The sequence below is a fragment of the Gavialis gangeticus genome, unplaced genomic scaffold (assembly GCF_001723915.1).
Source record: "Gavialis gangeticus isolate Ggan-Ray unplaced genomic scaffold, GavGan_comp1, whole genome shotgun sequence".
In the NCBI taxonomy this organism is placed as follows: Eukaryota; Metazoa; Chordata; order Crocodylia; family Gavialidae; genus Gavialis; species Gavialis gangeticus.
In genome coordinates, this window is record NW_017729016.1 from 411,173 (window position 1) to 426,222 (window position 15,050).

General features: G+C 49.4%; 3 protein-coding genes across 3 annotated transcripts in view; 1 reads left to right on the forward strand and 2 right to left on the reverse strand.

Annotated features, from left to right (window-relative positions):
- The window catches only part of PDAP1 (PDGFA associated protein 1), a 9,793-nt gene extending 6,082 nt beyond the window's left edge, over window positions 1-3,711 (reverse strand). The window contains exon 1 of the mRNA XM_019512629.1: window positions 3,605-3,711. Coding sequence (XP_019368174.1) covers window positions 3,605-3,617 — 13 coding nt within the window. The 5' untranslated portion in view covers window positions 3,618-3,711. The remainder of the gene's footprint in view (window positions 1-3,604) is intronic.
- Window positions 3,712-3,933: 222 nt separating this feature from the next.
- On the forward strand, window positions 3,934-7,961 carry BUD31 (BUD31 homolog). Its single transcript, XM_019512634.1, has 5 exons — window positions 3,934-4,026; window positions 5,481-5,592; window positions 5,977-6,099; window positions 6,945-7,111; window positions 7,690-7,961. The coding sequence occupies exons 2-5, from the start codon at window positions 5,499-5,501 to the stop codon at window positions 7,738-7,740; spliced, it is 435 nt and encodes a 144-aa protein (XP_019368179.1). The 5' UTR covers window positions 3,934-4,026; window positions 5,481-5,498; the 3' UTR covers window positions 7,741-7,961.
- A 1,734-nt stretch (window positions 7,962-9,695) lies between these two features.
- The window catches only part of PTCD1 (pentatricopeptide repeat domain 1), a 17,215-nt gene continuing 11,860 nt past the window's right edge, over window positions 9,696-15,050 (reverse strand). The window contains exons 2-7 of the mRNA XM_019512567.1: window positions 12,620-12,760; window positions 12,092-12,310; window positions 11,373-11,474; window positions 10,353-11,108; window positions 10,122-10,238; window positions 9,696-9,822 (exon numbers count right to left, since the gene is read on the reverse strand). Of these exons, the coding sequence (XP_019368112.1) occupies window positions 9,745-9,822; window positions 10,122-10,238; window positions 10,353-11,108; window positions 11,373-11,474; window positions 12,092-12,310; window positions 12,620-12,760 (1,413 nt within the window). The 3' untranslated portion in view covers window positions 9,696-9,744. The remainder of the gene's footprint in view (window positions 9,823-10,121; window positions 10,239-10,352; window positions 11,109-11,372; window positions 11,475-12,091; window positions 12,311-12,619; window positions 12,761-15,050) is intronic.

The following is a 15,050-nucleotide window of genomic DNA, read 5'->3' on the forward strand; positions in this document are numbered from 1 at the left end:
TCTTGGCCCCCGCCCTGAATTGGGCCCCCCCCCCCCCCCCACACACACACAACCTGCAAGAAGAAATGAAGGCAGCTTCTCAGACTGATCCCCTGTCCCCGAGATCAGGTGCCTCAAACCTCAGGCGATCAGCGTGAGGTTACTGAAGCTATTAGTATTGCTTGAGAAGCACAGCCCCTGCCAGCCTGGGCAGGACACCACAGGGCAGCCTGAGACGGAAACTTTTGCTGGCAGTGAGAAGTCAGTCTCTGGCCTTTCTCCTGCAAACAGAGCGTGCACAGCATAACCTGGTCACCAGAAGCCTTGTCACCTGTCCTGCTAACCAGCTTGCATGAGAGGGCTCTCTCCCCGTCAGCCTCTGGAGAGCTGCTGGAAGGAGCAGTGGGATGCCTCCACCCCTGGATCCCTCCCTCTTCACCTCTGCAGTTCAGGAGGAAGGGGCCCTACTACAGAGGGTGGCTCTGTAGAGGGAGAGGGACCACAGCAGGATTTGTTCCTTCCTCAGGCCCTGCTGAGGTGTGGGGGAAGGTTGCACCCCCGCTATCCTCAGGGGACTCTTTAGCACTCTGTAGCCCATTCTTGCTGAACAACAAGGATGGAACAATCAACCCCTACAATGCCGCATTTGGCTCCGCACAGGCCAAAAAGCCTGTTTGGGGCTCAGTGTGGTTGAGCAGCTGACTTGGACTGGGAAAGGAGTCTGCCCCAACCAGCCTGGGTGGGCTGGGACAGTGGCTCCCAGGTAAGGGGTCTGCAAAGCCATCTCTTATTCTTAACCAGGTCCCTTTTCTCACCCTGTTTGTCCTGCATAGACGGCGCCGAGGCAGACTGCTGAGGGCTGGAGCTAGAACAGCAGGCAGCTTGAAAGTATGCCCAGCTGTTCTCGGGGACCACATTGTGCCCTCCTTCACAGGACTCTGGGGAGGCTCACGGAGAGCAGAACCTTTGCATGGCCATGCGCTTCCTTTGGGAGACCTGCTTTCTCTACAGCAATGTTATCAAAAGGCCACACTCCCTCAAGGAGCCAGCGTTGGCCACTGGCACCGCACTCCAACACTGAGGTCCTGCTCTCGGTGCTCACTCTGCTCTCACCTAGTTTCTGTTGTTCCTGACCCAAGACGCTGTGGTTAAAGGAGGATTTAACACCTCTGTTCTTCTCAGAGCTTACAACGGCCGCCAGGGCAGAGATGCCGTTCAAAACTGGGTACCACTAATCTTCTTGCTCCGGTACAATGATACAAATTATAAGGGAACTATTAAGATCCCATATTTGATACTTTATGCTACATGGTCTGAAATACTGATCTGCTACAGTATTACCACGATACAAGCTATTTTCCTGTCTAGTAGACCATTTCATAAATTGTTCTTCTACCTCAAAGGCCAGCTTACAACATCCAGTTTAAAGCATCTTTCAAAAATAAAACCAGCTGTCAAATCTTTTGATCTTGACTTTAAGTGTTGTTAAATTAAAGTCCCACAGATATAAAGAGCACAACTCATGAGAACTGAGCTTTCCCTGATATATATTCAAGCCTGCTTTGGAGAATGGACAAATGTTTTACAACCTAAATGACTTGTGCTGCCATCTCATCAACCAGAATGAGATGCGGCTATCCCAAGAATTACGCAGTCAGCGGCTATTTCATCAGGAGCATGTCAGGGACCTCTTTGCTCAAGGCATCACTACACATCAGCAGGGATCCTGGTTTTCTCTGATTTAAAAAAAAAACCCAATTTTCATTTAAAAAAAAAAAGTAACCCCAACCCACATTTTTCTGTGATTTAAATGAAACGCTACCAATACACAGATATACATACAGTGGTATTTCATTTTAATCATGGAAAAGTGTGGATTTGGGGTAACTTTTTTTTAACTGAAAACTGGGGGGAGGGTTTAAACCAGAGAAAACCAGGATCCCTGCACATGAGACAGCCCGAGTCCTCTTCCTAACACTGCCACTGACCTGCTGCATCATGTTGGGCAAGTTTACACAATATTAAGCGGTGAGAAGAAAGTCAACAGGGATTTATTATTTACTCTTCTCTCGATACAAGAACTCAAGGTCACAAAATGAAATGAGTAGGTCCTAAGTTTAAAACTGACAAAAAAAAAAAAAAGATCCTTTTTTCACCCAGCAAGTTGCTAACGGGTGAAAGTTGTTGCCACCGGAGGTGGTGGAAGCTGACAGCTCAGCCAGAGTCAAAAAGGGACTGGACCCATTCTTGAAGGAAAGCTGCACCAGGAGCTTTGAGGATAGGAGTGATGGGCATGGCTTTTGAATAACAACATCCTAGATCTTCAATGCTGGAGGCTGCATGTAGGAGAGGAGCTGGGGAAAACCCTGGTTACACCCAGCTCACTGGCCCTTTCAACATCTGCCCTTGGCCTGTGCCACAGGCCTTTTTGCAATGCCATGGGGAAAAACATGGGCGAAGGCCCACAGGAAAACACGAGAAGTCCCCCTTTATCAGGGAGTTCACTAAAGACATAGCAGCTAAATACAGGGACAAATAAAAAGAACTGAGGAAAGGAGTGTGGGTCACAGATCAACAGTGAGGGATCTGGAAGGGGACACCAGGCAGAGCACCCCGGCCAGCATGTAACACAGGAGACCGGGTAAAACAGGCCCACCGTCTGACCAAGGCAATGGCAGCGCTGACGGGCTACAATGCTCTCAGCTACTTCACCTCTGCCTCAGTTCCCCCCTTGTCTAACGGGGGCACGACTCTTCTCCTGTGCAAAGCGCTGCGCAGCCACGGGCCCAGGACAAGCAGGGTTTCAGCGCAACCCGGGAGAGTCCACCCGACCCCAACGTTATGATGTGGAAACCCAACAGCCCTGGGGAGAGGGGCAGGCGAGACCCACAGCGCTGCCCGTGCCACCTGGCTGCACGCGTGATGGACACGGGCAGGTTTGTTCCCCCTTAGCAGCTGGGGCACAGCACGGAGCCCCCTGGGTGGGTGGGAAACCACTGGGGCTTTGTAGCAGGGTGGGTTCCCCCTTCCCCGCCCCCATGCAGACCACTAGGAGGGCATGGAGGGGAGAGACCCTTGGAGGGAGGGGGGCAGGGCAGCACCTTGGAGACTAATGGGATTGGGGGGCGGGGCTCAGGCCTGGAGACCCCACCCCCATTACAACCCCCAAATGGTGCCTAGGGGCTGCACCCAGGACCCTGGCCCCCCTCCCATCATGCCCCTGGGTGCTGCCTGCCCCCCACACACACAGCCTACCCCCCCTCCCATCATGCTCTAGGGCACCTCCCCTTACACACAGCCCATCCCCCACTCCCATCATGCCCTGGAGTGCCCCCCCATACACAGCCTACCCCCCCTCCCATCATACCCTGGGGTGTTCTCCCCCCAGCCTGCCTCACTCCCATCATGCCCTGGCGTGCTCCCCCCATACACAGCCTGCCTCCCCTCCCATCATGCTCTGAGGCACCTCTCCTTACAGCCTGCCCACCTCTCATCATGCCCTGGGGCGCCCCCCCACACAGCCTGCCCCCACACCTCCCATCATGCCCCGGGGTACCCCCGCAAGCGGCTGCCCCCCTCCCATCATGCCGCGGGCGCTCCCACCCGCCGCCTCCCCCAGCCGCACCTCCTTTGGGCATCGCGACGGTGATGGCGGCTCCAGCGGCAGCTGCAGCGAGAGCCCCCAAAACCCCGACCCGGAAGCGGAAGCCGCCCAACCCTGGGCTGCAGCGCGCGGCGCGGGTCCTTGCCAGGCCCCTCAGGGCAGGGCTGTCCACGGCAGTGCCTGACCACTAGGTGTCGCCGGCCCGGGCCCTTCACCACAGCGCTAGTGGGGAAGCCTCTATCCACCCGACCTCAAGCAGCGACCCCGCGCGGAGAGTCCGGGGAGTTTTGTCCCAGGCGTCGCAGAGGCCACCCAAGGGGAGGCAGAGGCTGCCGCGCAATAACCCTGAGACGTTAAAGCGACTGCAAAGACGAAGGACCCCGACCGGTGACGTCATAGCAAAGCCGCCGTGCTGAGAAGGCGGAAGTGCCGCCGCCGGACCGGTGAGTGGGGCCCTGGCCGCGGCGGGAGCGCGGGTCTCCGCCCTGCAGCATTGTCCTTAGATATAAGCTGTCACGTCATGAGTGCTTGAATCGGGCCGAGCCTGTCTTCCCTGTGTTAAACATGCCTTAAGAAGCAGCAAAACTCATATTGTTTGGGATTGGCCAAATGTGGGGTTTTGGGGGGGTTTGAGGGGAGAAAAACAAGCAAACGAGGTCGTTTTAGTGCGGTTATGGAACAGGGAAACCAGCAACCGACACAGCCCCGCGCTGTTCTCGGTCCTGACGCTTGTGAGGCTGGCATTGGTTTTCCTACGTGTTTCATAATTGCTGTTTTACATCTGACCCATCGGCATTTTGGGAAGCCTAATGGATCTGGGAATACCAAGCCCTGCAGAAGGGTGAGGAATTAAGAGCATTTTAAATGAACTCCCCAAAAAAGCAGGGGTTTGTGAATGAACGGAGAGGAGGGGTTTATGTTTCTCCAAATACACGTTGCTACGGCACTTGCAAAAAGTAGCTTGAGGATCAGGTTGTTGCTTCACTTCTTTGATCCTTAATTTCCACAGTTTCCAAATGGAAAAGTTATTTTTTCTGCTAAAGTGGGGGACAGAGGGGAACAGAAAAAAACATAGACAAAAAGCTCCTATGTCTTCCTATTACCTAGGGTGACTGTAGGCCCCAGGTCGGCTGGGACAGTCCCAGGTTTTGTAGGCTGTCTCGACACAACAGCCGTTGGAGAAGATTCAAGCAAAAGTCCCAGATTGGTAGGAGCCATGAGGCTGTGGCTCTGTGTTTGTGTGTGTGCGCATGGTGCTGTCCCCCGGGGCCCTGCTCTTGGGAGCTGCGGGGGTGCGAGCAGGCAGGGCTGGAGCAGCTGTTGGGACACAGGGGAGTGCAGTGGTGCCTTTGCCACTGGAGCCAGGATGCCAGCTGGAATGGGAGCCCTGCATGACCTTTGGCTGCTCCACACTGACCACATCCTGGCTGTGCATGTGCACCCCTGGGCTGGGCTGGGCCAGCCGCATTGCAGCCCCCATGCAGAGAGCCCAGCCATGCCCTGCCCTAACCAGGGTGGTGGGCACATGACCAGGATGTGGCTACAGCTGCTGTGATGGGGCTGGAACTACGAGTCAACCAGAGCTCACATAGTATCCCCAGCTCAGCTGGCATCACATCCCCAGTGCAAGAGGCACCACACTCCCCAGCACATCCCAGGCCTAGGCTATAGCTCTGCTGACAGGCACCATGCTCCCACCACCTGCACCAGTCCTGCACGCTGCTACACCCTGACCTAGTGCGCACAGTGTGTGTGCGCACAATACACCCCCCCCACCTTCCCCTCCGATTTTCTTAAAATACTTACGGTCTCCCTACTTTTACCAACATGGTGTCATGATATCAAGGTATCTGGAAATCTGAGCCTGAAAATCTGCATTTGCCCAGTTGCTTTCCAGAGCTCGCAAAGCAAGAAGATGCCTAAAGTGAAGAGAAGCAGGAAGCCTCCTCCAGATGGCTGGGAACTGATTGAGCCAACACTGGATGAGCTGGATCAAAAGATGAGAGAAGGTAAGCAACAAAGGTGCGCTCCACTCAAGATCTGAGACTGCTGCAGGGCAGGGTGGAGGTACACCTTCGTATCTCTACAGGGAGCAGCTTGCATAGCAAAGTCTTGCACTGTTTGGTTCTAGTCTGCTACCACTCTTGTTCTTCTAGAGACTTAAGATGTTTCTTCATACCTGCCTTGTCCATGATGCCTATTACCTTCTGATCTTGTTCAACATCTCTCATTTTTACCCCCCTGTGCAGTGAATCCTATTTTTCTCCACAAACCTTAAACTGCAGATTTTTCTCAGAGCACTGGCTCTTTATGGATACATAAGGGTACACTGACTCGTAGGCTAAAAGATGCAAGTGAACCGAGATCCAATTTTTGTGTCCTTTTGTTCTCAGCGGAGACGGAGCCTCATGAAGGAAAGAGGAAGGTGGAATCCCTGTGGCCTATCTTCAGAATTCACCATCAGAAAACACGTTATATCTTTGATCTTTTCTATAAGAGGAAAGCTATTAGCAGAGGTAAGAAGCCAAATTACTTGCTCTTGCAGTGAGATTATCACAGTCTTAGTGTGCGGTGCCTGAGTAACTAGTCAGTGGATGGAAACCTGAAAGTTACAGTTGGGAAAAGATTAAAAAAATCAGCATGTGTTTACTAGGGGTGTGCAAAGCGGGCAGTACTCTATTCTGATTTGGCCCAGTTCAGGGGACAGTGATTCGATTTGCTGATTCGGATCACTGTCCTGATTCAATTTGGCTGAATCTGAAAATTCGATTCCGATTTGGAGAACCAGTGGTTCGGCCATGGGGACAGCTTTATACATTTTTTTTCGACGAACCTCAAGGTATTAGGTGTGGCTCGTGAACATGGAGATGGAGTGTCCCACGGGAGTGCGGGGGGGTCCCCCACACACTCGGCAGCAGACCCCAAAGAACTTCCAGTCCACTTCTGGGTCCACCGCCGAGCACATGGGGGGGCCCCTCCCCCACACACATTCCCACTCCTGTGGGACGCTCCATCCATCCATCCCACCATCTCAGCATTCACAAGCTGTGCCTGGTACCTCGAGGTTCATAGAAAAAACATAAAGCTGTGTCTATGGCCAAATTGTCAAATCTCTCTGACTCTATTGGGAGAGATTAATGGGTCTCCCGAGTAGATTCAGTCGCTGAATTGAGCCGAATCTCCTCAGAATAGAATCAGTGACTGAAGCTTCGCACAATCCTAGTATTTACCTCAGCTTAGTTCCAGTTGTTAGCAAATGAAGCCAGTAAGAACAAGATACAGAGCAGAGATTAATGCTTTCAAATTAGTGAGGACAGGTAAAAGTACAGTCTGGTGCTTACCTACTACTACTTGTCTGCAGAGCTGTATGAGTACTGCATCAGAGAAGGATATGCTGACAAAAATCTGATTGCAAAGTGGAAGAAGCAGGGCTATGAGAACCTCTGCTGCCTGCGTTGCATTCAGACCCGGGATACCAACTTTGGAACGAACTGCATCTGCAGGGTCCCAAAAAGCAAGCTGGAAGTGGTAAGAAAAGATTGGCTCTGCTCCTAATCCCAGGTAACAGAGTCTTACTATGCTTTTTGGCCAAACAGTGGTAAGAATGTAAGAATAGAACAGATCTCCTGGGTTGTCCAGTCTAGGCTCCTGCCATGAGTGACTGGTGCCTCCTGAATCTGGGGCACCCACAGAAGCCACTGTTGGCAGCGGCCCTGTGGGGGGTGGGCACCAGCCCTACCAACAGCATCAGTGTCCCCCATCAGGGGGGGCACATGCACCCCTGTGCACGCTCTACCAGTCATGTATGGCTCCTGCTGTTGTATGACTCAGATTCTGCGAAGTGCCTGCAAAGTTCAAGTGCCCATAGGCCATTGCTTATAGCACTATAGGCTTCTGTGACCCTTCTTGATAATTTTGATGGTAATTTCTGAACAAGAATGCCTAAAGGCAGCCAAAAAGCATACCTAATAAAATCTCACCTTATTCAAAAGGAGTTTTTCTCCAGCTTGAGCATCTGGCTTCCTGGACCAGGTATTTTTCTCTCTTCAAAAACACCTGCTCTCTGTGTAAGGTGGTGATTAGGATGTTTGTTTTTTATTTTATAGGGGAGAATCATAGAGTGCACTCACTGTGGATGCAGAGGTTGCTCTGGGTGAGAAGTCTTTAAATACTGGACACTGCTTTTGAGTATTGATTCTACACCTTGGACTGTTGCAGCTAAATTTGTCTTCTGTAAGCCCTACAGTGAGTGGACCTTTCCAGATAGCATTTGGAACAGCAATGCATTCACCTGGATCTGTAAACTCAGCAGTGAGCTGTCTTTGATTAGTTGTGTGTAACCATGTGATTTTTAAAATAAAATAAGAACTGTGTACAACTCGTCACAGTCTTGTGATAGAGAACTTCAAAGGACTGATTTATCTACACACATCCCTTCCCCAGGAAGTGGAATGGCTCTTAACTGAGCTATCCTGGAAGCAGCCCAGATACGTAAGAATTAGGCCATCCTAAACAACTGACAACTTGAGATTCTTTTAAAGCAGACATACTTGTGCTCTTGACTTCACTGTTCTTCTTGTCTCACTTACGATTTTGCTTTTCTGTGAAGCAGCAGTTTCTTGTGCAAGAACAGCTATTGACTGGGTCATACTAAAGCTTCACCTTGCCCAGTCTTTTATGTCACATAGTGGCAGAGAGGGGATGCTGAAAGGGGGAGTGAACAGGGCATGACCAGGGTTTCTTCTTTGTTCCTCTCTCACTTGCAGCCTCCAGTTCTTAAGCTCCAGGAAATTCTGATTCACAGGCTGTGCCCTTAACTCCCATGCTCAGTAACTACTAAGGCCCAGTCCTTTTTTGACTCCGGTTCAGCTGTCAGCTTCCACCTCTTGTGGCAACAAGTTCCCCACTTCAGTTACCTGCTTTGTGCAAGAGTCTACATGCTGTTTTGCATAAGTAGTACCCAGTGGGGTAAAAACAGGTGAAACACAGTAGAATCCCATGCAGTGACCTACCTCTGCAGTTCATTTGCTAAGATCTTTAGTAGTTGAACCTACCTCCTTTCAGAAGCTTGACACTTAGTATTGTCAAAAAGGGAAGTTTTACCAGGAAGACAGCCAACCACCAGATGCTATACAATATCAGACAGTGTCCTCAACTCATTCCCTCAAAATAAGGTACTTTATTAAGCAGTCAAAATACACACGTAACACTTCCTCAGTTCTGAAGTACAATGCAGCCTGCTAAAGAGGTTGAGAACAGTCTTCAAGTAGCCCCAGTATCTGAAGTGGTATTTTCCATATATGGAATCTGACTAACTTGCTCCCTCCTGCTACTGATTTGGCTTGTCCTGGCTCTGCACATCCTCTGTGCTGACTTTGTCTGAGGAAGGTTTAGCTGTTCTGTATTTTGCCCATGGGTGTGGAGTCTCCTCTGCTGCCATTACTTTAAGCCACCAGGTATAGTAGCCACGGAAACCATCAATCTTATCCAGATAGTTGTTCTTTGACTTGTACTGCAAATAAAAACACAAGGGGACAAATTAGAGTCGCTGTAGCCTGCTTTGATTTTACATGCTGGGAAAAGAAAGACTGCTACATAGACAGGCCAATATACCAAGGAGTAGCCAATCTAGTTTAAATGCATCTTTGAAATGACCATTGCAAGGGAGATTTGGAGCCTAGTAGCAAGCACTTAAATGCAGCCTCCTGCTATGTACTACATGTTTATATGTGTATAATACGTTCCCCACCAAAGCAGCATCTAGTCTCATCAGTACCCCTCCACCTGATAATACCTGCTTTTTAGCCTTGATCTTGAATGCCCGTGTTACCTACCCTGTCAAATGAAGGTGGGTACTGAGTTGCAAACTCCAGCTGTTGTATGATAACTTCATTGGGAGACACCTGGTTCCTTCTCATGTCTTGCAAGATCTGTTTAAGGTAAGTGTAGTTCAACCGCTTCACAGCCACATTGATGAGGGTACTATAGATGTGGGTGTTGGGAGTTATCCTAGACCTCTGAAAAAACACACCAACATTAAGTGTTTAAACATGTCTGCTGACCTCCTTGGGACACCCCGCATGAGCAATGCAATAACCTGCAAAGGTGGATCTTAGGTCGCTGTTACAGTGTGACCTCAGCGATGGCCAGGAGCGAGACAGTTAAAGTGTAATTGGTCTCACCCTGCTCCTCCCTGTAAACATACAAATAAGAGGTGTTTCCTTATGGATCCCAGACCGCTGGGGACAAGAGGAAGGGCCCACTGCACAATAAACGCAACTGCCTTTCCTGTAGTTTTTGTGCTTACTCCAACAATCAAATTCTCTTTCCCACTCCCCCTGCACTAGTCTAGGAGTATGGCGCCACAAGAGATCTAGACTCCTTTGGTCAGTTATTTGAGCCCAAAGTAGACACTGGTATAGAAGACAACAGGATCACTGACTGAAGGAACTCTGAAGGTGACTCCCATCTCAGGAGAGTAACATTTCCTGAGCTCTGGCTGTCACTAAACTTCCTGGAGCTCATAGATAGATTTTACCTTCATATCGGATAGTAACTGCAGTCCATCTTTCTCCTTCCAGCAGGCAATTGCCAAGTTACAAAAAGTATGTAGACTGGGTGATAGTCCCCTCTTCACTAGAACTGACAGCAGACCCTGCAACAGAAATCCAGACATTCCAGAGTGGAGGGTTGGTCTCACCCAGGATTAAAAAGCAGCAAACACTTATATGCATATTAGGTCTCAGTACAGTCATTTAGGGGCTCTTACCTTTGCACCTTCTAGGTCTCCCAATTTACTTTTCTTTCTCAGTAAAGTATTAAAGAAAGTCAGATCTACTGGCACTTTATATTCATCCAGGACTGTCAGCAAAGAAGATTCTGACTGGCTCAGAGGTTCCACAAGCTCAGCCAACAGTGTAAAAGTTCTAATATCAGGTGCCACATTGTCCTCTTTCATTTTATTCAAGAACCCTTCCATGTTTCCCATCAAAGCCAATCTGTCGAAAGGTGTAGCTACTGCCCCTAAAGAAACCACATCCTTAGAGATTTTTGAGTCCAATAAGTTGGGTGGGTTGTAAGGCAGCTCCAAATCGGGACCAGGGTTTGCTGAAGGTTGGTCTGAAACAGTTTGATTCCTATCAAAGACCACCAAGTCCCCAGCCATTCTATGTTCTACTCTCTCATTGTTTGCAGCAGCCTGTACAGTTCCCATCCTGGCCTGATTCTTGCCCACAACTCTGTCTTCCTGGCTGACTGACTGTTCCTCAGGCTGTCTGGAATTTCCCCAAAACAGTTGTTTTTCCATGGCTTCCACATCCAGCTGTGCAGCAATTTCACTGGCTGCTTTCTTCTTTTTCCGACCCGATGTGAGCTTTGAGAGAGGCGAGTTCTCCTCTGTGGGTCTCAGCAACAGATCAGAGGCCAGGGCCGGATCACCTATTGCACAATCCCGTGCAGCACAGAGCATTTGGTTGTAGATGAAACCATTAGCTTTTATGCCCAGCTGTCTCATTTGTTGCCAAACCTGTTTTGACAAAAAAGGAGAGAGAGAAAGAAGCTTAAATATGAGATACGTGAAACACTCACACTATTTAGCTAGCGGGATGTTTCTAGTTAGAAGTAATTGGCCATATTTATCTACTGTAATGGACTCAACATGCCCAAGATACCCAGCTGCACAACAGGAATAAAGACTCACCACAGGCAGCTCAGACCACTTCTAAACACTAAACACTCATCCAGACCATCAGCATGATCCTACAGGAAACAATGCAGTGTGGAAAAATACCTGCAAAGCATATCGGAAGCCGTTCTCTTTGTCCTTTATGCAGCCCATAAGAAGGAAGCTGAAGGTCTCTGTAGTGACAACGTGACCTTTATCCACAATTTCCTAGAGGAGAAAGAGATAGTGGGTTAGTTATCAGGGCACCCTGCTTGCAACTAACTGTTATACTGAAAGTGTTCTCCATCAGGCTGGGCAATGGAATCATTGCCTGAAGAATTACCTGCAGCAAACATGAAAGGCTGGAGGAGTTCAAGTACTGAAGCAAAATAATGGCTGCAGAAAAACAGCTGACAGCTACTCCAGTAGCATATTCTCTGTGAGGGAACTACTGAGGACAGTACAAGGAATTCTTTGTATGGGGGTAGAGTGGGTAGAAAAGGAGCAAAACAACAGCTATATATAAATACACTGTAAAGGGGACCCCCCCCCATACCCTTGAGTGTTACATAACTTTCAACACTACCACAGTTGTAGCAATAACTACTCAAGGGAAGAGTTTCACACTGGTCTCTAAAGTTTAGGCTTATCAGGTCCTCTTAAATCAAATGTTTAGTTACCCAGTTTCATTACACAAAACCCTGGATGCAAACACAAGAAACCTGGAATTTAAAGCTACCCCCTCAGTTTAAAAACAAATGCAACATGGCAGTATTACAACCAGGCTGCAAAGCAAACTTTGAATGGAGGCGGAGAGCTGCGTCACACCACAACCTGCTATTTACCTTGAGTACAGTGAAGCATAACCTGAGATCTGAGCAGATGGCACAAGCTTTCAGCAGCGAGTGGTAGGTTATCAGATTCATCTCTAGATTTTTCCTCTTTAGTTCTTCCCATAGCTTGAGGGCACTCTGCAGGCCTGAATCTTTCCAGGGTGATTCAGCACAGGCATTGAACAGGGCTGTATATGTGGGACCCGTAGGGACTAAACCCCGCTTCTTCATCTACCTCAGAGAAAAAGTGAAAGAAAGGATATTTCTTATTGCTTAACACTGACAAATTGGCTCCTTGGAAAAGCTGTTAAATTATATAGGCCCTACAGAATGAAGTTTCAGCAAATACTTGAGTTCTATACTGATACGCCTCCACGAACAGTTAAAGCACTATTTGAAGAGCTTTTGTGAGTCATCTTTTCTAGAATAAGCTCTTGTATTGGGACTGAACACAGAGAGTCATATTTTCGCTCACAAAAGCCTTCTTTACACCCCCTGACAGTGAACCCAGCCACCTAGACAGGCAGGTATAATATTTACATCATTGTAAAGCTGGAATGCCTTCTTCATATAGCCAACCCTGCCACAGCCCCCGATCAGAACAGTGTAGTTCATCTCCTCAGGCCGCAACCGCTCCTCTTTCAGCATCTGTACCTCAAACAGCTGTAGGGCTTCAGCCAGCTACAGAGGAAGAGACAAAAAAAAGCAGGTGGTAATGAAAGCCATTATTTAACATTCAGTGAAACAGGCATACATGCACATATGGAATATGAAGGGGGACTATTTGGTTTTTGCTTCAGGATGCTCCCTCCTTCTCCATTCATTTCTTATGGAGTTAAAGGAATCAAATCCCTTTGGCTCAGAGGGGCCAGAGTGATCCAAAGTCCTCCCCTTCCTTTCTCAGGGACTTTGCTGAACTCCAGGCTTATGCCAACTTGAAAAGGAATAAGGAAGTGACTGCTCTTTCCACACACCACAATGACTTCCATCAGGACAGTAACAAAAGACCACGACAGGCTTGTTCTTCAGACCTTTGCCAATGGCTTAAGGCAAATGCTACGAAAACATCACATTTCCTGTGACTTCCAGGAGCGTCTGAGCCTATGACAGGATACCAGTAATCCCCGTTCAGCCTTGGCATCATGCCGAACATTCAACACTGATGTTACATCCTTGTCAGCCATGAACTAGGATCCATGAACACTTTAACGAATGGCTTGACAATCATTTAATAATGCTTACTGTGAGGCCAACAGCATCCTCCACTACACCTGCATAGATGCGTGGCAGCAGCCTGGCTCCCCTGCCATCTGAGACTGGAGTAGCAATCAACTGTCTTTCTGCAGCCATCCCTCTGCTTCAGTACTTGAATCTCTCCAGTCTTTCATGTTGGCTGCAGGTAATTCTCCAGGAAATTATTCCATTGCCCAGCCCCTTGGACAGCACTTTCAACACAGCAATTCACTGCAAACAGGCTATCATGGCAACTACCCAACTTTCTCTATACACTGTTTGCTTGAGGAGAAAAAGGCCATGTTGTTACTGCACAGACCTTCAGCTTCCTTCTCATGGGCTTCCTTCTCAAGGACAAAGACAGCAGCTTCCAATGTGCCTTACGGGTCTTTTTCCATGCTGCATTGTTTCCTGTAGGACTGTGCCGATGGTTTGGGTGGGTGCTCCATGTTTAGAAGTGGTCTGAGCTGCTTGGGGTGCGTCTTCATTCCTGTTGTGCAGCTTGGCATCTTGGAGAGCACATCAAGCCCATTACAGTAGATAAATACAGCTACTCCTCGCTTAACATCGCTGTTACGTTCTTGAAAAATGCAACTTTAAGCAAAACGACGTTAAGTGAATCCAATTATGTCACAGTAGTTACCTATTAGCAGGCGGCAGCCAAACAACATTATAACTGAACATTGCATGACTTTAAACAAGTAAGTTCTCAAATAGATCATCAACGTAATAACGAAACGATATTCACCAAGGCGACGTTAAGTGAGGAGTACCTGTACAGCCAATCACTACCGACTAGAAGCATCCCACTAGTGAAATGCTCTGGGTATTTCACACCCTTCATTTTTTAAGCTACCTTCTCTATTTTATATATGTTTTTCAAAGCAAGTTTGGCAACAAAAGGCTCAGCTAGCCATAAAGGCTGACAGTCACAATGACAAGCTGCTGCGTGGGGCTGCGCAACACGGGATCTCAGAGCCATGGAAGAGCCTGTGGCTCTCAGCACTTGCATCAGGCACAGCCACAGGCTGTTGACGAGCGCTGGTGGCAACAATTCATTGATTGTAAAGGCTGGAAGATCATTGGGTCCAGCCCCCTGCACCAAGCAGGAAAGGTAACTGGTGACCCCAGCTGGGTGACCATCCAGTCTCCTCTTCCAGGGTAGGCGACTGCACCAGCTCTGGAGGGAGCTTATTCCACAGTCTGGACACCCTAGCGGTGAAGAAGTTTTTTCTAATGTTGAGCCAGGAGTTTGTGGCCATTACTCCCGGTTTTCTCTTCGGGTGCCCTGGTGAACAGTTGCTCATCGAGCCCTTCACATCCTCCCCTAGAGTAGCGGTAAGCTGCTACCAGGCCCCCTCTCAGCCTTCTTTTCCTCCGGCTGGAGTCCCAGGTCCCTCGGCCTTTCCTCACGTGGCTGGGCGTGCAAGTCTCTGATCATCCGGGCGGCTCTTCTCTGGACTCTCTCAAGCGTGTCCACGTCCTTGTGAAAGTGCGGTGCCCAGAATGGGACACAGTCCTCCAGCAGCCGCCTCCCCCGTGCAGAGCACAGCACATTCCCACACTTCCTCCTGGAGGCAACAGGCCACGGTGTCGCAGCAGAGGGACCTCCCTCCACAGAAAAGGAGGGTAGGAAGGCGGGGGGCCAACCCCCTGCTCCAAGCAGGACCATCCCCGAGCTCCATCATCTCAGCCGACGCTTTGTCTACCCGGGTCCTTCCCCTCCCCCCGACTCCCC

Bases quoted from the DNA above. Each gene is read 5' to 3' on its own strand.
- BUD31 (XM_019512634.1), top strand. From the start codon at position 5,499: ATGCCTAAAGTGAAGAGAAGCAGGAAGCCTCCTCCAGATGGCTGGGAA. The intron at 5,593-5,976 runs GTAAGCAACAAA...TTTTGTTCTCAG, and splicing joins GGATCAAAAGATGAGAGAAG to CGGAGACGGAGCCTCATGAA. The intron at 7,112-7,689 runs GTAAGAAAAGAT...TTTATTTTATAG, and splicing joins CAAAAAGCAAGCTGGAAGTG to GGGAGAATCATAGAGTGCAC.